Source organism: Leopardus geoffroyi, chromosome B4 (assembly GCF_018350155.1).
Source record: "Leopardus geoffroyi isolate Oge1 chromosome B4, O.geoffroyi_Oge1_pat1.0, whole genome shotgun sequence".
Lineage (NCBI taxonomy): Eukaryota > Metazoa > Chordata > Mammalia > Carnivora > Felidae > Leopardus > Leopardus geoffroyi.
Window position 1 is genome coordinate 64,013,914 of NC_059341.1, and position 22,148 is coordinate 64,036,061.

General features: G+C 36.2%; 1 protein-coding gene across 16 annotated transcripts in view; it reads right to left on the reverse strand.

Moving 5' to 3' along the window:
* Nucleotides 1-22,148, reverse strand: part of CAPRIN2 (caprin family member 2) — a 45,715-nt gene that overhangs the window by 10,316 nt on the left and 13,251 nt on the right. For 10 of the 16 annotated variants that reach the window (XM_045462514.1, XM_045462513.1, XM_045462510.1 and 7 more), the window contains exons 5-12: nt 17,967-18,205; nt 16,385-16,467; nt 14,044-14,211; nt 12,963-13,006; nt 11,380-12,054; nt 8,528-8,650; nt 6,247-6,328; nt 5,177-5,232 (exon numbers count right to left, since the gene is read on the reverse strand). In XM_045462514.1, coding sequence (XP_045318470.1) covers nt 5,177-5,232; nt 6,247-6,328; nt 8,528-8,650; nt 11,380-12,054; nt 12,963-13,006; nt 14,044-14,211; nt 16,385-16,467; nt 17,967-18,205 — 1,470 coding nt within the window. Of the gene's footprint in view, nt 1-2,050; nt 2,156-5,176; nt 5,233-6,246; nt 6,329-8,527; nt 8,651-11,379; nt 12,055-12,962; nt 13,007-14,043; nt 14,212-16,384; nt 16,468-17,966; nt 18,206-22,148 lie in introns of all 16 variants that reach the window. The other 6 variants (XM_045462504.1, XM_045462508.1, XM_045462505.1 and 3 more) reach the window with 2 other exon arrangements.

The following is a 22,148-nucleotide window of genomic DNA, read 5'->3' on the forward strand; positions in this document are numbered from 1 at the left end:
GTTAACTTACACTAAACCCCAGACTGGCCTAAGTCAGCAAGTTCCATAGGATGACATTCGGACACAGGAATGCAAAAGAATAGCTTCTGCTTACAATTTCAAATCACAACTGCTGAGGATGCACACTAGCATTTGCTGTGCACAGCTTGCTGACTAAGTGAAAGAGTCTTACTATTAATCAGTCTAACAGATGAGGTACTGAACTTTTTATGAGTACCTAGTCAAACCCTGAAACGGTAGTTTCCAACTAAGAATCTAATATTATTCCAAATCTATACAGAAGAATTACGAAAAATCTTGGGTTAGTTGCTTAGTCAATGTTAATTTTTCTTGATTTTAAAGTCTTATTCCTGGATTTCTAAGTCAGCTGCCTTTAAAAAAGAAAATCAAACCTGATCTAATTTAAATAACACTTATCTATGGTAATAAGCAAATCCTTGATGTAACAGATTTCAAATCCAAAGGCTTAAAAAGATACCAAAAAACCAGTCCTAATCAGATTATGAAACAGAGCTGTGACTCACTTGGTCACACCTTCCTCTTCTTAAAATGAGGAACCAAGTAATTTTAATTTAGACCAAGTCTACACCATAAAAATTAATGTGTATCTATATATTCTTATATTCTGTAATGAATACATTATCTTGTATAATAGCGAACCAAAAATAGTAAAATCTAAGAGCTGCTAAATTAATCTAAAAATATCATGCTATCTTGCTATACCTATTTCAAGGATTTGCTCAAACTTAGCAAAAACTATCATTTTAGAATTGAAAGCACAAACATAATATAGTTGACCCTTGAAAAACACACAGGTTAGGAGTGCTGAACCCCAAAGTCAAAAATCCACATATAACTCTTGAGTCCCCAAAAACTTAACTACTAATAGCTTATAGAGATGGAAAGGAAGCCTTACCAATACTATAAACAGTCGATTAACACATATTTTGTAAGGTATATGTATTATATATTGTATTCTTACAACAAAGTAACCTAGAGAAAAGACAATGTTAAGAAAAGCATAAGGCCCAGTGTCTATCAGTAGATGAATGGATAAAGATGTGGTGTGTGCGTGCGTGTGTGTGTGTGTAATGAAATATTATTCAGCCATAAAAAAGAATGAAATCTTTCCATTTGCAACAACAGGAATAAGCTAGAGAGGATAATGCTAAGCAAAAGAAGTCAGCCAGAGAAAGATAAATACTGTAAGATTTTACTCATATATGGAATTTAAGAAACAAAACAAATGAGCAAAGGGGGGGGGAAAGGAGAGGAAAAAAAAGAGAGAGAGACAAACCAAGAAACAAGACTCTTAACTACGCAGAACCAACTGATGGTTACCAGAGGGGAAATGGGTTAAATACATGATGGGGATTTAAGGAGTACATTTATTGTGAGGAGCACAGGGTGATTTAAGGAAGTGTTGAGTCACAATATCGTACACCTGAAACTAATATTACACTGCATGTTAACTAAATGGAATTAAAATTAAAACCTAATTTTAAAAAAAAGAAAATCATAAGAACATACATTTACAGTATTGCAGTTATCAAAAAACGAAAACGTATAAGTGGACCTTCACAGCTCAAGACCATATTGTTCAAGGGTCAACTGTGCTATCAAAATGCTTTTGACAAAATTAGCCAAAAGAAAATGTAATTCATTCCTATGGAGGTAGTGCTAATATTAACACTATAAATTTATTGAGTCTCAGTTATATAAGTAGATTTTTCTGCTAAGGATTCCATCAATATAATATATATAGTGAGAAACTTGACTTACTCCTACCTAGAACTTTTCATCTTTTTTGACAACAGCAATTTAGACATATTTATTGTATGTGATAAGGCATTACACTACTAAGTTTACTTATGTGGCAAAGTCACAGCAAAGTTACCTGTAATTCCAGGACAATATCTACAGAAAGCAATACATTAGTCAAGTATAAATGTTAAATAATTCAACTGATCATGCCTGTAATGCATAAGGTAAGCTGGTTCTGCTATTATTTTAGACAGAAAAGAAATTAACACAATTGGCCTCTTATTACCTCAGGAGTCTCTGAGGTCATAAACTCTGTTTCAGATCCCGAAGAAGCCTGATCAGTAGTAACCAAGCAAGCATTTGAGCTACAAGTAACTGAAGAAGAAGCAGCCTAGACACAGGAAGATATAAAACATGATAAAAGGCACATTTTGTTCACTTTATATTTCTTGAGTCCTGAGCTTCATAACATGTAACTCTTACCAAGCACTCACTAGTGCCAAGTACTATGCTAAACACTTTATACATATTCACGTGTTTAGTCCTAACAATAACCCTGGGAGGTAGATACAACCATCCCCATTTTATACACAATAAGGCATAGGCAAAGGTAAGTTAAGTAATGGATCCAATATCACACAAAAATTAAGTTAGTGGTGAGAGTCAAACCCAAGCAGTCAGCTAAATTGCCTTTCCAGGCCTGGTCACCAAAGCTACACATCTAATCCCATCCTCATTTATCAAGATTCTTGGCCCTAGAAACCTGGGCCTCAACAGCAGATGGAACATCTGGCCCTCAACAGCAGTTCAATGGAAGCAGCTCAGGGCACATTCAACACTGTGGGCACAGCTCTGCCAGGGATCACAGTAACTGTGATTTGGCTCTCTGTGCTCCCACTGTCTTAAAGAGGTGGGCAGAAGTACAAATAGAAATGATAAGCTTAGGGCGTCTGGGTGGCTTAGTCAGTTAAGCGTCCAACTTCGGCTCAGGTCGTGATCTCATGGCTTGTGAGTTCCAGCCCCACATCGGGCTCTGTGCTGACAGCTCAGAGCCTGGAGCCTGTTTCAGATTCTGTGTCTCCCTCTCTCTCTGCTCCTCCCCCATTCACACTCTGTCTCTCTCTCCCTCAAGAATAAACAGAAAGAAAGAAAGAAAAGAAAAGAAAAGAAAAGAAAAGAAAAGAAAAGAAAAGAAAAGAAAAGAAAAGAAAAAAGAAAAGAAAGAAAGAAAGAAAGAGAAAGAAAGAAAGGATAAGCTCTACATAAATTACAGAGGCACCAAAATTCTAACAAAATGTTAAAGCTAATAACATAAAACAAAAACTGGAAGAAAGCAAGCACAGGAAAAACTAAGGCTGTGACAACTGTAACCAATAAAAAACTAAGAAAGTGGCTACAAAAGAATTCTATGGCACAAAGACATTAGAGCATAACAGGGAGAGATCTATAAAAATCCAGCAATCACAAGGTCTGAAGTGTCCATGACATGAATCTACTCCTTTTATCTCAATCTCAGAAGCCCAAGTAATAAAATGGGTTAATTGGAAACTAATTAATGGCAACCAAATATCCAGAGCAGTTACATTTCAGTGACCTTCTAAGAGAGGGTCATCATAATAGGCCACTTCTTGGGAAGGAGATGGGGACCAAGTTTTAAAAGAGGTCTTAAGAAAAAAAAATTTTTACTCCTTTTGAAATTTTATATACCTAAATAAATAGGTATAATTTAGATCCGACTAAAATATTAGAACTATTATGATACTGTAGTGTTTCTAAAACTAGGTCTTTCTTCTGGTCCTCTTTTTAAAATAACAAGACAACTGCCCAAAATAATTGGAACTGGGTATTGTGGGGACAGAAGTTTCCTGCTGCGGAAAGATTTACAAATGTTAAGCTAAGACATTGATACCTGAGCTTTTGAATTTAAAAGGTTCACTTAACAACAACAACAAAAAATAAAGATAAATTCTTCACATTAGTATTTCTTTAGAAGTTATGGCAATTCTTGCTTCCAAATTACTGCTCTTTAAGCAGACCAGCTGAAAGCAGTTTTAGGTATTGGTGAGTAAACATGATGCTGGGGACCTGTGATTCCCAAACAATGCATGTGCAGATTCACCCAGGAAGCTTATTACAAATATAGATGTCTAGATAACGCCCCTGGAAATTCTGATCCATTAGGTCTAAGGTGATATCTAGATATATATATATCTTTAGGGGCACCTGGGTGGTTCAGTCAGTTAAGCCTCTGACTTCAGCTCACGTCATGATCTCGTGGTTCATGAGTTCAAGCCCTGTGTCAGGCTCTGTGCTGATGGCTTGGAGCCTGGAGCCTGCTTCTGTGTCTCCCTCTCTCTCTGCCCCTCCCCCACTTCTGCTGTCTCTCTCAAAAAAAAAAAAAAAAATTAAAAAAACCTTACAGATAGATATATAGATATATATACAGAGATATATATATATAGATACTTTATTAAAGTGATCAAGTGCTTCTGATGCAGCCATCCACAGACCCGCCCCTGAGAACTACTAAACTAGACCAACAGCTTTTTGAAAACCTTTAACTTATCCATTGAAAGCCTCATGTAGAACCCTAACAGCTAGAACAGGTAACATGGAACCCTTAAACCAGTGAGTAAGGTGAGGGACTCAGCTCAATAAATACATTTTGAAAACTGAGCCATACCTTATCAAACTAAATATAAACACTGTAAACAAATGGTATTTACTCAGAAGTTTTTGGACAGGAAGGCAACAACTTTGAGCCATCTGGTCAAAATACTTAACCTATCAGGGATGCTACTGTTAAGAAAATTGCCATAAAGTTTTCAGAGGGATCCTGATAATTTTTTTTAAAGGTCATGACCAGAAAACTATCAAACCTTGTACTTTTTTTTTTCTTGAACTTGCTATTAATAGAAGTGCAATGTGGCATCAGAGATCTCAATGATCTGGTTCCTTTGTAAATCTAAGGTGTTCTGTGAAAATCAGTTCCTCAGAATGTCAACTCTTATGTGTGAAGGGAGGCAGGAGATTAGCTAACCATGTGCTAAACAAAATTAGTATCTTTCTTTAGACTCTTGACTATGCTGCTCTACCAAAGTGACTTAAGTAGCCAATGGCAGAGTAAGATTGCCAGACAAGGTATCTCTGAATTCTTCAGGCTTGCTCTTTCCTTGTTAAAGTCTGCCAGCCTTCTCTATTTTAACAAATGTCTTCCCCATGATCATTAGGTATCCTTTGGAGGGCCAGTTGTACTTAATCTAAAAAACTAGATATCCTTAGAACACTTTCAATAATTTAGTTAGGTATATTAGAATCAGCAAGTCTGATCTATCTTACCAAAGCAAGAGTTTCTTCCCTGAATAACAAAGAAATTAAAAATAGCAAAGAAAGATTACTTTGGAGAAGTTACCTGTAATGGCTCTTGAAGAAAATCACTTTGACTGGAAAGATTTTGTTCTGTAGATGCTGCAGAGAGTGAAATCAACAGTAAACTATTGAGGGAGGAGAAAAGTTTATGCATATCAACTGGGTGGAAACTAAAAGTTTATACTTTACAAAATAAGCCATAGCTAGAAAAACTAGGGCTCAAGGCCATCATGAATTTTCTGTGAGAACTCTAAAGAGTCAGAGAGGATTTGGGAGACACTAGTCCCATCTGTGACACTAATGATGTTTTAAGGTTAAAAGGGCAAAAGCAGCATTTCAAAGCTTCCAAAAATCTATTACTTTAAAAAATGACTAGTAATAGTAAACTGGAAGATAAAATCTAAGCTATCATGAATAGTAATCAAGTGATACACTCAAATTCCAAGTTTCAAAATAACTCTTAGCTGGGTCATATGTCTTTTCAGGTTTTTTTTCCCCCTTTGGTCATGTATATTAATATGCTTTTCAATTATATAGTTTCGGTTTGGTTTTTTCTTGTTAATGTCTATCACTTTTGTTAATTAGTCTTTATTCTCCTTACTTCATCCAGGAATTACTACACCCATCTTCTAGTTGGTGTCTGCTCACTACAACTGGACTGTGGCTTCAAATACTTCATTCCTCCCCTGAAATAAATGAGTGTAGAGCAAAAAGCCTAACGTCAGGCCAGATTCAATTCTAGGTTCCGTCATTAGGTACTGTGTTAATCGAGGTACTAAATATCACTGATGTAATTTCACTCATAATTGGGATCAAAAAGTTTCAATACTAGATTTATAGAGTCAAAAGGACCCCAATCACTTCAAAATTTGCAAAACCAGCTTGTGTTTCTCCATTTAACCATCTGGAGACCTTCTATAAAAGGCAAACAGGTCAGGTGAGCACACGAATGTCTTAATGGTAATTTACCGATATATAACTGATGACACATAGATACATTTAGAATTAACACAGAGACACAATTTAACCCTTAAGATATCTAGAGTAAAATTATTTGTAAGAGGTAACAAATGTTAGACCTATGCATGTTTACTCTCAGTTATGATTACATACCTACTGGGCTACCTGGAGTAGTTGAAGGCGGCTGTGACGATGGAATTGCACTTGAAGGTTTGTCAAAATCCAGAATAGATTCCTAAAGACAAGATTTTTTAAATCATGACTAGAAACAATTATTCATTTAAAAGCTATTACCATTGGGTGGCTCAGTCAGTTGGGTGTCTGACTCTTGATATTGGTTCGGGTCATGATCTCACAGTTGATGACATCAAGCCCCATGTTGGGCTCTGTGCTGATGGTGTGGAGCTTGCTTGGATTTCTCTCTCTGCCCTTCCTGTGCTCTCTCTCAAAAATAAACTTAAAAAAAAATAAACTGTTTAAAAGCTATTACCATTGCATTATTCACAACACTGTCCATAGCTATTAGCTATAAGAATCTAGCTAATAACGATCTCAAAATGTTGATAACTTACTCTTTATTTAAAAAAAAAAAAAAAGTGTTTATTATGAGAGAGAGCACTCATGAGCAGGGCAGAGGCAGAGAGAGAGGAATAGAGAGAGAATCCCAAGCAGGCTCCATGCTATCAGCGGAGCCTGATGCAGGGCTCAATCCCATAAACTGTGAGATCATGACCTAAGCCAAAATAGAGAATTAGACGCTTAACCAACTGAGCCACCCAGATACTCCAACAACTTAGTCTTCATAAGAGAAAGAGTTAAGAGTTAAAATCTAAAGTAACTGTCAAACCTTAAAATTATGTCAAGTAATTCCAAAGCTTAACTATGAAAAAAAAAAAACCTCCTGACTTAAGCTCTTAAACACAAGCATTAATTCTGTAACCTTGCTTTTATTATGTCCAACAACTGAGGGTTTAACAGTCTCATCTCAACCACTAATCTAGCTCATTCATGCTCTCTAATCTTTCATAATGAGTAACGATTCTCTCTCCCATCTGCCTATCTTAGTTTTCAAATGTTTCCAACATTTTGAATAATTAAGCTACCCTTGTAGTAATCACTTTTCATCTTCAAATAACCTAAATGGGTAAGGAATTCCCTCATTTTATAAGTAGAGGATTACAGGCTAAATAACTTGCCATGGATTTTATAGCCAGTAAATAGCAGAACCGGGATTTTTTTTTTTTTTTCAACGTTTATTTATTTTTGGGACAGAGAGAGACAGAGCATGAACGGGGGAGGGGCAGAGAGAGGGAGACACAGAATCGGAAACAGGCTCCAGGCTCCGAGCCATCAGCCCAGAGCCTGACGCGGGGCTCGAACAGCAGAACCGGGATTTAAACACAAGTCTAGGGGCGCCTGGGTGGTGCAGTCGGTTAAGCCTCCGACTTCAGCCAGGTCACGATCTCGCGGTCCGTGAGTTCGAGCCCCGCGTCAGGCTCTGGGCTGATGGCTCGGAGCCTGGAGCCTGTTTCCGATTCTGTGTCTCCCTCTCTCTCTGCCCCTCCCCCGTTCATGCTCTGTCTCTCTCTGTCCCAAAAATAAATAAACGTTGAAAAAAAAAAAAAATTTAAACACAAGTCTAATTCCAAAGCTCAAGATCTTTTTACTACACAAAAAGATCTTATTTGTCTACTTCCTCCTTCAATAATATTGTACTATTCTGAAATTCTGTAAGACTCTGTATGACACAATTTAGCACTTAACTATTGCCACAAGTTAAAATCTTATACAACTGGAATATAAACTCCTTGAAGGAAATAAATGTCTTATGATTTTCTACACACAATAGCACCTACCAGAATGCCAAGCACAGAGTAGGTTCTCACAGTCTGAGTGGAAACTACCAATGATCTACAGCAGAAAATATATTTGAACACTTATACTTTTTACATGTTTAATTCATTTCATTACTCACAACAAACTTAGGAGTAAGAATTATTATCCTCATTTTTAAAAAAAAGAACCAAGGCAAAGAGTAAAGTAACTTGCCTGAACTGTGAGACCTAGGAAGTGGCCAGAATTCCCACGCATTCTGAACACCAGAACCTAAGCTCTTAGCAACTTCATTACAGGAGCGCCTGGGTGGCTTAGTCAGTTAAGCGTCTGACTTTGGCTCGGGTCAGATCTCACGGTTTGTGAGTTCAAGTCCTGCATCAGGCTTTGTGCTGACAGCTCAGAGCCTGGAGCCTGCTTCAGATTCTATGTCTCCCACTCTCTCTGCCCTTCCTCTGCTCACACCCTGTGTCTCTGCCTCTCTCTCTCTAAAAATAAATAAACATTAAAAAAAAACAAAAACACTTCACTGTAATACTTCTGATTAGAAGCGAGTAGCCCCAGGAATATCATTTAAGATTCATTTAAGAATGGCTCATACTTGCATAAAGTTACAAGTTCCTTGAATCTGGGTCATCAGATCCTGCAGTTTTTCTTTCCTCAATACTGGATCCTTTGGAAGGGTCGAGGAAGAACCTACAGGCTGATGCATAGGCTTAGGCACCTACAAAATAAACCCACAATGTATAAGAGCGAAATTCACAGTCAACAGCCTAATTCAGGAAACTCACCTTATCACTACATCTTAATGAAACCAGAACACATAGCAAAGCCCATTTATCAGATTTATGTCAGGTAAAGAATTTCCACAACAATACATTTTCTAAATAATTTAAGCAAACTTTATAAACACTTTTTCCCTTTCACAATACCTCTAATGGATATCTTTCTAAAACAACCTCTTTTCAAAGGGAAGACCCAGAGTAACAAAACTTCCTTGACAGAAAGTTTTTTCATTATGGATAATCAGCTGATGATATTCTTTATAAGATACCATTAACTGTAAGACACGCAAATGATTTTTTTTTCCCCAGAGAAAAAGTTACTATCACCACATTCCACTTTTAAATGTCTGCTTTCAGAAACATTAAGAAGTAAATATGTATACAAACACATCCTAAGGTTGAAGAAATACACTACTATATTTTGTTATCAGTTTAAGTACTTCGGGGGACTAATGATGTTTATAAAGTGGTTAGTCCTCACGCTAAGTTGCTTATGAAAGCTGCATACCCTGAATTAGACCTCATGCTGGTATGGTTAACATCTTACAGCTGCCAGTATCTGTCTCCACCAGCTCCTCTTCTCCACCTTCTAATTCACTGGGAAGTCACACAGCTAAGCTTGTCAAAAGTGCCATACAAAATAAGAGTTAATAAATCCTAAGTAAATATACGAAAGACTCTTTTAGGAGAAAAGTATGAGCTTTAGTGATTAATTTCACGTTATCTAGTCTTTTAGCTTTGAACTCTATTTTGTCCTTGACTGTACTTAGTCATGTTCTAGAAAGCTGATACTGCAAGACAGACAGCGTACTATATAGAGAAGTGTCCTCTCAGTCACTGAAAGGCCCTGCAAATTCAATATAATGCAGTCTGTACCATAAAGACAAATTAAATGAGTTTCGGCCTTTCCAACTAATTCTACATACTATCCAACATATAGTATAATATTCTGGTAAGGTAAAGGCTCAGTACTACTATACTTAATGGAATTTTAAATTGGGTTTCTTAAAACAGCTTTACTGAAATATTAAATTGGGTTTTTTAAGTAAGTTTCTCAAAATAGTTGTCATATTACAATTACTGTTGTGTGATATCTGATTAATGAAATAAGGCTATCAATCTTCTATAGGGTCAGGAAGAAGCTAAAATTGATATTAGCACTTGAAGAAAAGAGGAAAAGAGGTGAGCAAAGGAAGACAAGTAACTCTGAAGTTCTCTTCCCGTAAGGCAAAACTGAAACAGTGGCAGGTTTTTTTTATTTTTTTTGTTTATTTATTATTGAGAGACAGAGAGAGACAGCACATGAGCATGAGAGGGGCCGAGAGACGGGAAGACACAGAATCTGAAGCAGGCTCCAGGCTCTGAGCTGTCAGCACAGAGCCCGATGCAGGGCTCGAACTCACAAACCGTGAGATCATGACCTGAACCGAAGTCGGATGCTTAACCGACTGAGCAACCCAGGCGCCCCTTTGGCAGTTTATTTATAAAAAGCAATGCTTTGATTTCTCCAAGCAAAAGTTTTTCACACTGTTAGGGGACCAAAGATTTATCAGAGAGCCTCTGGCTAAAATGGCATGAAGTGCAGGGAACACTACTAGACAGAGATGGAAAACACTGGGAAGATAAGTTCACATTTCTTAGCAAACAAGGTAGTAACAAGTTCATATTTACATAGAAGTAAATAACTTGTAATTTAATAACCTTAATAGCAGTGTATCCAAGGCTTATTCATTATAAGCCTTCTTATCTTCCTGAAATAGGTTATCATTAACAGAATGAGGTCTTCTATTTGAACTAAATCTCATATTCCAAACTTAGTTACAGAATATTTAAAGCCTATAGTTTCCACTTCCAGAAAAATTCTCATTTTGAAACAGAAATGGAGAACTAATTCAGATCCTACCCGACCTACTGGAATATCTGCAACCACCATGTACCTTCTTCAAAGAGTGCAGGCTAACCTGAGTGATTACAAAGAGTGAAAGAAACTCAAGAGAATACAGAAAAATGTAACTTCTGTCAGAAAAGGTCATCCATGTGCCAGGTGGAAGATGATGAATGAAACACAGTAAAACAAGCCCCTCGTCTTGTGACATGCATTTACATTTCTCATGTGTTCACACTAAGGGCTTGTCTGAGCTATTCACTATTTTCTTTTTTTTTTTAATTTTTTTTTTTCAACATTTATTTATTTTTGGGACAGAGAGAGACAGAGCATGAACGGGGGAGGGGCAGAGAGAGAGGGAGACACAGAATCGGAAACAGGCTCCAGGCTCTGAGCCCTCAGCCCAGGGCCTGACGCGGGGCTCGAACTCACGGACCGCGAGATCGTGACCTGGCTGAAGTCGGACGCTTAACCGACTGCGCCACCCAGGCGCCCCTATTCACTATTTTCATATCATATCATGTCATTAAAATTTTGGCATTCAAACAATAGTTTCTAACTGTGGAAATTTCACCTCAGCTTAGGCTTAAAACACAGACTAGGTCTACTTCTAATTTCAAGGGGAAAACCAATTCCGTATTAAGGAGTTAAGTGAAATACTTTATACATGAATTTAACACAGATTTCGGAGATTCTTTTTAAAGAGGACTAAAAAGTTATGACTACCACCAGTCCTTATTTATGCCTACATTGACCAGAGCAGACTGATAAAAACAAACTCACGTCTTTGGGTTCAGTATTAAACTTCCTGGGCAGGAGCTGGTCATTTGGTATGAGGCTTGCTGGAGCTACCCCCCAGGACTTTGGAGAAATCTGTGATTGTGGTGTTAAAGGGCGTTTTTGACTCTCAACATTATTTTCCCAGGATTTTGGAGTCTCTGGCTGTCTTGAATCCTGGTCTTCACACATGGGAGTGGTCCATGACTTCGTGATGTCCTGTTCATTCTGTACAGAAGGTGTCCAAGACTTTGGAGATTGCTTCTTTGGATCCTGTTCTTTCTGCAGCTGAACTGGCCAAGGTTTTGGTGTCTCCTGCTTCTTCTGTTCTTCTTGAGTATATCCTGTTTTAGATTTAGCAGTTTCTTGCTTCCACTGGCTAGGAGCTGGCTTAGGTTTAGAGACATCCTGCTTCTTCTGCTCTTCCTGCAGAGTAGACCTGAGTTTTGGATCTTGTTTCCTCTGTTCTAAGGAAACTGCAGGCTTTGATACCTCCTGGTGCTTAACAGAAGGCTCCCAAGACTTGAAGGATTCCTGTTTCTTCTCCTGACCATCGGGTTCAGTAAGCATATCCCAACATTTGGGGAGATTTGGTTTTCTAGCATAATCTGCTTCCCAAGATTGCTCTTCATCTTGTTTGCTTGAATAATCTACTTCTGTCATGTAACGTCTGTTAAGAAACTAGACCAGAGGAAAATACGTGCTTGAGTCACAAGATTTATAAAAGACCTTGAGAGACCTTGAGAGGAACACTGAACTCTATGAGTATTCCTATGTCCATTGGTCTGAGTCACTATACTAAACTAACAGGAAATTTCTGTCCTTATCCTACTTGAAAAAACCATCCTATGTTTTTGTCCATTCCTTTTCCCTCAGTTAACAGAAATACAACCTTTGATACTTCGACAGTAGCAATGTATACTTGACCCACCTAAGAACTGCACATCACCGTGCCACGTTTGCTTGATTCAGGCTCTTTGACCAAGGTTATTCTGCCTCTGCCAACCTTAGATCACTCTACTACCCGACTCCCTAAAATGTTAAGGCAGAGGATATAGTTCAACTACACACATTTACACTATTTAACCTTAAGCCTTATGTTTCCTGAATTAGCAGCCTTTTCTTTATTTCTCTATCAGTCATACTGTGACTTTGACTCTTTGGTTTTTTTCAGCTTCCATGAATTTCAATGTCACTTCAAAAAGAGAACAAATACTTTATTACCAACGTGAGTAAATTCTAACGAGAGCAAAATCCTACCCATCTTTAAAGGGCCAAGAACAGTAGCTAACGCTTGAGCAGTTTACTGTGCACCAGGTCAAATTCAAATTCTAAGTAATTTAGAATTTGACTCCTTTCATCCTCACAAGATGCCTCATAAGGCAGGCATTACTATTATCCCTATTCTATATACACGAGGAGAGCAGACACAGCTGGGCTAGACATCTTAGCCAAAGTCACTAAGCTCATAAGCTACAAAACTAGGATTCAAGTTTAAGAAACCTAGCTCCAGAGCTTCAGCTCCTAAATGCAACACAATACAAAAGTCTCAAAAGCCAAAATCAGCAAATTACCTTTCAGAAACTTACCTCTTGTGGTTGTATCTCTGGCTGTGCAAGTTCCATAAGAGACTCTGAAAAGATAAAAGGAGTATTAAGCAAATACTAAACTACATTTTTAGACTTATTACAACTGTAATTCATTCTAGTAACATATTTTTTAAAAAAAAGGGACAGTACAATGAAATATATTAATGGCGGGAGTAATTCTCACTATTGCTTGTTGGTCAAAAGCATGTGGTCTGAGACTAGCTAAAGCTAGTAGTTCTCCTTATATAACACTTTTCTAAAGTCAAGTTACAGTTAAAAACTGACTGAAAATAAGACTATCTCCTCTTACACACAAATACAGCTTCTTTCAAGTTGAAATTATACCTCTAGTCCCATGGGGTAAAAATTAGTCATTGAAACAGGCCTTAAAGGTCTCCTACAAGCCAGTTTAAGGTTGGAAGGTAGTAAGGGAATGGAAACGCTAAAGCATTAGACGAAGTGTTAAGAACTAATAGAAGGTAGACATAAGAAATGACTTGAATCATGCTAGTAGTGGCCACTGGAACTCTGCCTTCTCTACCCCCATAGAAATGACTTTTTTTTTTTTTTTTTTTAATAAATTGAGCTTCAACAGACAGGAGCAAAACTGCCATTCACTCAAAATATTTCTTCCCTTAAGAAAGGTGGAATTTTGAAAAGTACATTTACTGATTTTGGCAAACATTTTCCAAATACGTTAACCTTAGATTATTTATATTCTCATTCTACTACCATATTGGACTCTACTATAAACATTTTAAGTGACAATTTTAAATGGAATTATCCTACTAACAATTTAACAAAGAGGTTCATTCAAATTCCATAAGGGCCTCATTTGAGCAGGATATTCTCTTGTAACAAAGGATAACCTATGTTTCTGTTAGCATTCATTCTGTAAATCACAGTAATAAAACCTAGAGACCTATTCTAAACCTAAGTTTATCCTGCAGCAAGTAAAGATTTCCACGCGTGTAGAAATTAACAAATTAAAATAAGGCAATCCTTTTACAATGATTTCACTCATCCTGTGTAAATATTAAAAATGCAACTACTATAAAGAATTTCCGAGATCACAACAAACCTGACTCTTTGACAGATTCAGTTTTCAATAATTGTTTTTTCTTCTCTGATTTTATTAGCATTTCTTCCTCCAATGATACTTCTTTCTCCTTAGCATTTTTTGGGACTGGGATACTTTCAAAATAGCCTGAGTTCAGCAATTTAGACAGCAGATCTTTCATGTGTTTGTCTAAGAAAGAGCGATTAAGACTTAGTTATCACATAACCTAATAGTTCATGGAAAATTATTTGGAATAGAAATCCTAATATAATTCTATCCTAGTTACAGTATGTCAACACCCCACATTGGGGGGATTCAAAGAACTGGTCAGTATCATGAACAGCAAATGTGCAAGCCACATTTCTGTCATGCTGAATCAATATAAATTTTAAAGATCAGAATCCCAAAGTTTAGCAAGTCACTTAAGTTTCTCTGGGCCTCCAATTCCACCATTTGAAAAATGGCTAAAATCAGAGACCCTAATCAAAGGCTATGTTACAAAAGCACACATCTGTTCCCTGAACTGAGAGAAAAGCCATTTTTCCTATCTGTCCCAAAGACATCACAACCAGCAATTATTCTACCTCCCAAGTAATTAAGGCTTTATAGAAGTAAAAGTTCCTCAAACATAACCATTAGAAAACCCTATCTTGGATGATCTCTAAAGGATTTTTAAACTCCAAAATCCCATGATAAAGATTTTACTCTTGAATTATGCTGTGACTCTTAGCATATCACCATTTGATGAACAAGAAAAATCTTAAGATGATGTTAAAGTAGCTGCACCATAAACAGATCTAAAGTCTATTTCACTTTTAACATCCCCTAAAAACATAATTCCCAAATTACGTTTGGGTGCCCATACTTGATTTGGGTCTATTATTCCTTTCATAGGAGTACTATGACAGGTTTTTAATATATTTTTTTTAATATTCACTTATTTTTGATAGAGAGACAGAGCACGAGCAGGGCAGGGGCAGAGAGAGGAAACATAGAAATCGAAGCAGGCTCCACTTACAAACCATGAGATCATGATGCAAACTGAAGTCAGACGCTTAACCAATTGAGCCACCCAGCCGCCTTGTTTACTATTTTTTTAAAAAACTTTGAGGTATAATTTTAGTTCAATCATTTTAGTTCAGTCATTTTAAGTGTACAGTTTTAGCAGATACATAGTCATGTTACTTCCACCAGAACCATGATATAAAACATTTTCATCAAAAGTTCCCTTGTGTCCCTTTTATATCAATCCCCTCCTCCCACTCCCTGGCAACAACTGACCTGCTATCATTCTAGTTATGTCTTTTCTAAAATTCTATATAAATGGGATCATATAATAAGTATCCATTTTTTGGTCTGGCTTCTTTCACTCAGCATAATTATTTTGAGATTCATCCATATTGTTGCATGTATCAACAGTTTATCCTTTCTTTATTCCTGAGTAGATTCTATTGTATGAACATACCATATTTTGTGTATCAATTATCAGTTGATGTACATCTAAGTTGTGTTCAGTTTGCGGCTATCATGAATGAAGCTGGTATGAACATTCATGTCAAGTACTTACGTGAACATGTGTTTATAATTCTCTTGGGTACTGGCAGTATAATCCCTTGGTCATTTGGTAAGCATACACTTGTAAGAGACTGTCAAACTATGTCCCAAAGTTATTTGTATCATTTCGCATTCTAACCAAGAAAAAAATTTCTATAATTTACACTTGAAAGGACATAGAAATTTTGAAAGCATTATACTACAAATATATTTCCAAAAAAGGAAGCATTCACTACTAACAAAAATGTTTACCAGCTTGTAGTGTTCTCATTATCCTAAGCTAGTACACAAAACTATGTACTTAATGTTCATTTGTACTTGGTCATTTGGCTGAAGTCTATTTAGGAAGCCAAAAGCCTCTTTCTCTCCAGATCATTTCCAGATTGACAGACAACAATGCTTCAATAGACTATGTAGTCAAGCCATCCCCATTTTCTTAGGCAGGTCCGATACATAACAATGTATGTATTTAAGATTCTTAAATAGAACTAGTACGGTACTGCTATGCAGAGAACTGAACCCCAAAATGGTCAAGCCCGTGTTGAAGCCAGCACTAGTCTTTAGCTCTTATTCTCAAATCATAGTGACTTGCCACTTAAAAACTCTCCCTAGGTTCCATTTAGTGAGTATGATTATACAGTAGCTGCTTTTAACCAAACTAAACAGAGATCTTTTTCCCTATGAATATAGCATTGTCAGACATGTAAGTTCTAATGAACTGACACAGTTTCAGCCCTCAATATCATACTAAACTTCTAAACATAAAGTCTAGTATTTACTGCATAAGTCCAGAGTAGAGAAAACTCACATGTCGTTCCTACCACTGCTTTTTCACTACCTTCCAAAAGGTCCCAAAAGTACAAGGATGACTGCTCCATCTGGTCTTCAACACTGACAAGGAAAAGCAGATCAGAACGAAGTAGCTTTAGAGGTACACACATATACACGTGGAGCAGTACAACTTATACGGTAGAACTCGTCAACAATCAGGACATTCAAGGTTAATTTTGTCTTTTTACTCTCTCAAAAAGTTAAAATTTTGTAAAAGATGACTAAATGCCTATTTATGGATATGAAACGTAAGCATTTTCTCTTAAAAACAACTAAAATATTGTACCAAATAGACCCACTAAGGAACAGACCAAAAAGAGTTTGAGGCTGTCAATGCAGTGTCATTAATTATCAAGTGTATGTCCTAGAAGGAAGAACAGTGGAATGGCAATATTAAGAGCTGCATTTGACTTTAAAGAGAGCAGCTTATTTTTCAAATTATGTTTCACTTACACATATTAAAGTAAGCTACACTCCCTAAATTCATCAAAGTGAGGAGAAGGAAACAACCACATAGGTGATGATGATGGGCTACACTATCAGAATGGGAATTAAAAAAAAATACATATGACTATAGAGATAATTGAGAGTTTTATTAGATTTTTTTATTGATATAGGGCTGATTTCCAGTAATGGTTGAAATCTGACTCTGCTTTAGCATGGCCAAAGACACAACATTGGAAGGACCCATATCTAACAAAGCAGAAGCACAGAGATCTGCTCATTAGATGATTTCCCCCATCAAAGCAAAAACAACAAACGGATAACTGGGAAAAACTAGGTAGCCTCAAGTTGCTGGGTTTGTATTTGAAATTATCAGATTTGCTTCTCAGTATTTATTCACAGTATAAGACCACCAAATAATTCTCACTTTGAAAGTTTTTTTTTTTTTTTTTTTTTAACGTTTATTTATTTTTGGGACAGAGAGAGACAGAGCATGAATGGGGGAGGGGCAGAGAGAGAGAGGGAGACACAGAATCAGAAGCAGGCTCCAGGCTCTGAGCCATCAGCCCAGAGCCTGACACGGGGCTCGAACTCACGGACCGCGAGATCGTGACCTGAGCTGAAGTCGGACGCTTAACCGACTGAGCCACCCAGGCGCCCCTATCTCACTTTGAAAGTTTAATGATACTGGCCAAGTTAAATTTTATTAACCTCCACTTAAGTACAACAGTAGTAAGAAGACAAAGATTCTCAGGTAATACAATAGCCTGAGACAATTACAAAAAAACCTTTAAGCATATACATAATTAATACTTGTATAGGGGCAAAACTTGATGAGACATCGTTTTTAAAAATCAATGTTACAATAAAAAAAAACACATTAATGAGATCATTCAAATTGACTTTCCTTCTAGACAGCCTATCAACCCTATCACAGTCCGGTCTGGCCAACGTTTCCCATTGTGAATCACAATAATGTTTTCTTAATTATTATATACGTATATATGTGTGTGTACATGTGTGTGTATGTATAAATACTATAAAATATATAAAACTAAAAAACTAGGCTAAAATGTTACGTGTTCTCTTTTAGGAAAATATTTTCTTCGGCTTACCTCAGACTTTCATTTCTTTCAGGGCAGGTCAGTTTTGAAAATTTAATGAGGTAGTCAAGTTCTTTTAAAGGCAAATACACTGCACCATTCAAGCCCCCTTTGAAATCCTTCTGTACGTGTTCCTGTGTCAAGTTCTGTAATACATACTGAACTTGAAGTATAGTACGAAGCTTTTTCTTCTCAGCCTCGAGCTTTAGCATGTGTTCCCTTCTCTGGGCCTTCTTCTGCGCTTTAAGTAGCTGTTAAAAAAAATTCTAATTAAAATTGGCAACTTTCTACCATCTCATATTAGCAATTCATAGTGCACAAAAATCTAATGCCAAAGAGCTGAGATTAGATGATTAATCTTATTTTATATATATATACGTATATATATGTATGTATGTATGTGTGCATATATATATATATATATATATATATGCACACATACATATATACATACATATATAACACTGTGAAATTGACAGGTTCATTTATCCCCTTTTCTTTTTCAGTTGAGGAAGGGACTGAGTAATAAACTAGTATGTCTCAGGTAACCAAAGCTAAGAAAGTCAAAATATCTGACTCCCAACTCTAGGCTATATCTAGTACCTCGGATATCACTATGATAAGAAACAAGTACCTATCACTGATGCACATATTAATCCCCAAATTTAACTTTTCCATATTTATGTATATAAGCCTTTTTAAGCCAAAGATTTTAAGAAAATGCTCCAGTTTAGTTTTGAAGTTTTTGTTTTTGCTTTTTAAATTCTTGTTCCAGGGGAAGAGTATTGAAACTAAAAAGGTCAATTTTCAACCAAAGAATACTGGCTAAAGCATAAGGAATTGAAAACCAAACAAATAAAATGTCTTACCAATGTAATGCTAAAATACATACACAGCAAATAGTTTTGTTTTTGTTTTTTTAAGTAAAACTAAGATATTTCACAATAGTTTGTCAGTCTGGATGGAGTTGTATTTTTCAATATTTAGCTGGCAAAACATATAGTTAGCAGAACATAAATTTCCCCTCAAATAAATGTGTATGTAGATTGAGCAGACTGAATCTACTCTAAAGCTCAAAACTATAATACCTTAAAGTCTGACATAACACATGGGTCCCAGAAGTGGCTTCCCATTTATAAAATACCAATTAATAAAAAGTACCATCTATTTCCAGTAAGAAACCTAAAAGGTCTTTTCTCCCCATAGTTGCTTTTCTGATTGTAATGTTTCCATCATACTGGACATTTTCCAAGTATGAAGATTAAGAGAATAAAACAAAAATCTAAAAGAGTTTTCCTATATGCAAGTTAAAGTACTTTGATACACCATCATATTTAGGACTCTACAAAAGACATGTTCATAAATCCTAATAGATTAAGAAGGGGGGAATCTCTGGAAAAGATTCATTATGGCATTATTAATTCCTTTCTAGGAGGTATGAAGATCACTTAATAAATTTAACTTGTGCTACTATCAGGGACAAGAGATCATAGGTGAAGGTAAAATTTCAAGAATGAGAAATGGACTGGCTGGAGCTTACAAGGGCAAGGATACTTTCAGGACAGCAAAGGCTCAGAAAAGCTTTTACCAAGATCTCAATACGGACTTACACCAATAACATTTACCAAAACTACATTATTCTCAGTTTCTGTTTGAGGACGATGGAGAATAGAGGTGGCAATTCTAGCTCTCCAAGACAGTGGGATTCTCTTGGACAGTTTCATGATGGTACAGAGAAAGGCAACTGACAAACTTATATCCCAGGATTAACGCAGATCTGTCTTTAGCCATTCCCAAGGCTGGATTAAGTGTTCTTATGGGCTTAAGAATCCTGAACTCCCCCTATCAAAGTACCTATTACATTAAAAGGCTATCTTTTTATTTACCTGCATCCCCATAGGTTTCAGCTTTGTGATGACTGGATCTCTGTTGTTTACCAATATATCTAATGCCCAAAATAAAGCCTGACAGATGACTATCACGTATCAAGTAAGAAAGTACACTGTCTCCTAGATCATAATCAGAAAACTACTGACAACACTCTATTTCTCCTTATTTATATAGAAACTAAGAAGTCAGGTTACATTTTCCTCTCTTCTACCAGTTGAGGACTGGTTTGTAAAGAAGCATAAGATACAGGCACCTGGGTGGCTCTGTCAGTTAAGCTTCTGACTTCACCTCAGGTCATAATCTCACAGTTCATGTTGGGTGAGCTCCAGACCCACTTCTCTCTCTCTCCCTCTCTCTCTGCACATCGCTCACTTGCACCCACTTTCTCCCTCTCTCAAAAAAAAAAAAAAAAAAAAAAAAAGCGGGGTGGCAGAAGATATGAAATCAACCACTATCAACAAATCACACTGAATAATAAAATTTATTTTCTGATCCCTGTCTTAGAATGATAAATCCCCACCAAGGGAAAGAGCTTATGTCATGAAGACAAAGAGAGATGTAATTGAGATGAACAGAAAGGCTTCCAACTTTAGTTTGTAAGTAAAGAAAATGTTACACACTATAAAACTGACTCTCATTAAAAGAGGTTTGACAAAAGAAAGGCTTTAATAAAAGGAAACTCAAAAAATTACTAGGCTGGAAGGTATTTGGCAAGCACCTTTGGGGTCTTTATTCATTAAGGCATGTTCCAAAGTACCTTAATATCTCACCTAAAGTGAAAGTAAATCCACAGTACAAATTAGAAAAAATAACCTCATGGATAGCAACAAAATTTGGTGAATTGGTAACTACCTCTAGACAACAGCAGTGGAAAAGCATGTAAATAGATAGATACTATATACTTGTATAAAGAACACAGTTTTTAGAGATAAAGAGTAGTTAGGGTCCTACCCGCACTCTACCACTTACTGGCTATATGATTTTGAAGAAGTTCCTTTTGTTCTGAGCATTGGATTCCTTATCTGTAAAATGGGGCTATATACATCTATTTCCTGGATTGCTGTAAAAATCAAGTTGACTTACAGAAGTACCTGGCACTTGGAAGGTGTTTAAAAAAAGATTTAAATATAAAAAGAAGGATAAAAGAAACAAAACATACTTTGAAAAAATAAACACCTGAATGAAAAACTAAAATCATCAAATAATTTTGAGTAAAAAAAGTTAATAGAAAATTTTAAGTATTATAGAAGTATACTTCCAAACATCCAACCAGAAAGAAGATATGAAATATCTTTTTATAGTAAAGTGGGTCAAAACTAAATAAATTTAACAAATGGGGGAGTGATTAATCATAAGGAAAAAAATCAATTTAAAAGTATCTAAAATAGCCTAGAAATAGTTAACAACTGTGAAATTCACAGAAAGCACTAAAATTAAGTGATAAATGAGTAAACATGAGTTAAAATATACTATGGTTGACAAAAAGCTCATGTCATCTTAGAGTTGCATTAACAGAATTTTCTAGAAAACAGAAGATAATGGCTCTATACTAGGCTATTTCAGATTTACACACTACCTTTTAAGAGTTAAGTAAGTCAAACATCCAGAGAAAGCAATGATATTATAAAAAGATGATAGATGTCCTCAGCCTAGAAATGATGTGTTGGGTTTGTTTGTTTTTGGAGGTTTTTTGATGCCAGAGGAATGGAGAAGAGAATTTTAGTTCACTATACAAGAAAATACCCAAAAAGTGAAAGAGACTATTTTATGAAGCATGCTCCCCATCCCAGAAATGAATTTACAAAAATATTTCTTAATTGTTAAAAGATGATCTTTAAAGGGCCTTCTAATACAATTCCAAAACAAGGAAGAATACTTCATTAGTGAATGCTTAAGGCTTCATATTAATTACTGACTAAATCTGTCAGAGACAGAAGTTTGGACTGCCAACATAGAGACCCTAACAAGCTGTGAAACCAGACTTAACTCTATTTACCATGAATCACAAATCTTCCTGGTAATAACTGCCATGGTCTCAAGAAAAAGAGTCTACCAATTCTGTTTCCTTATACGTTAAATAATGCTAAACTTACAAGCCTGTGTTATACAAATTTACAAGCCTATATTCTAAAAAATCTTTTGTAAACTGTGTCCATCAAAATAGTTTTTACTCCCCTTCTCAATGATTTCTAAAACTCCACAGCGAATACACATTGGACAACTAATACTTTATTCACAGTGTCTCATATTCGGACACCATTTGTGCTCTCTTTAGACTCCAGAAATCTGAAAACACTAGTTCTT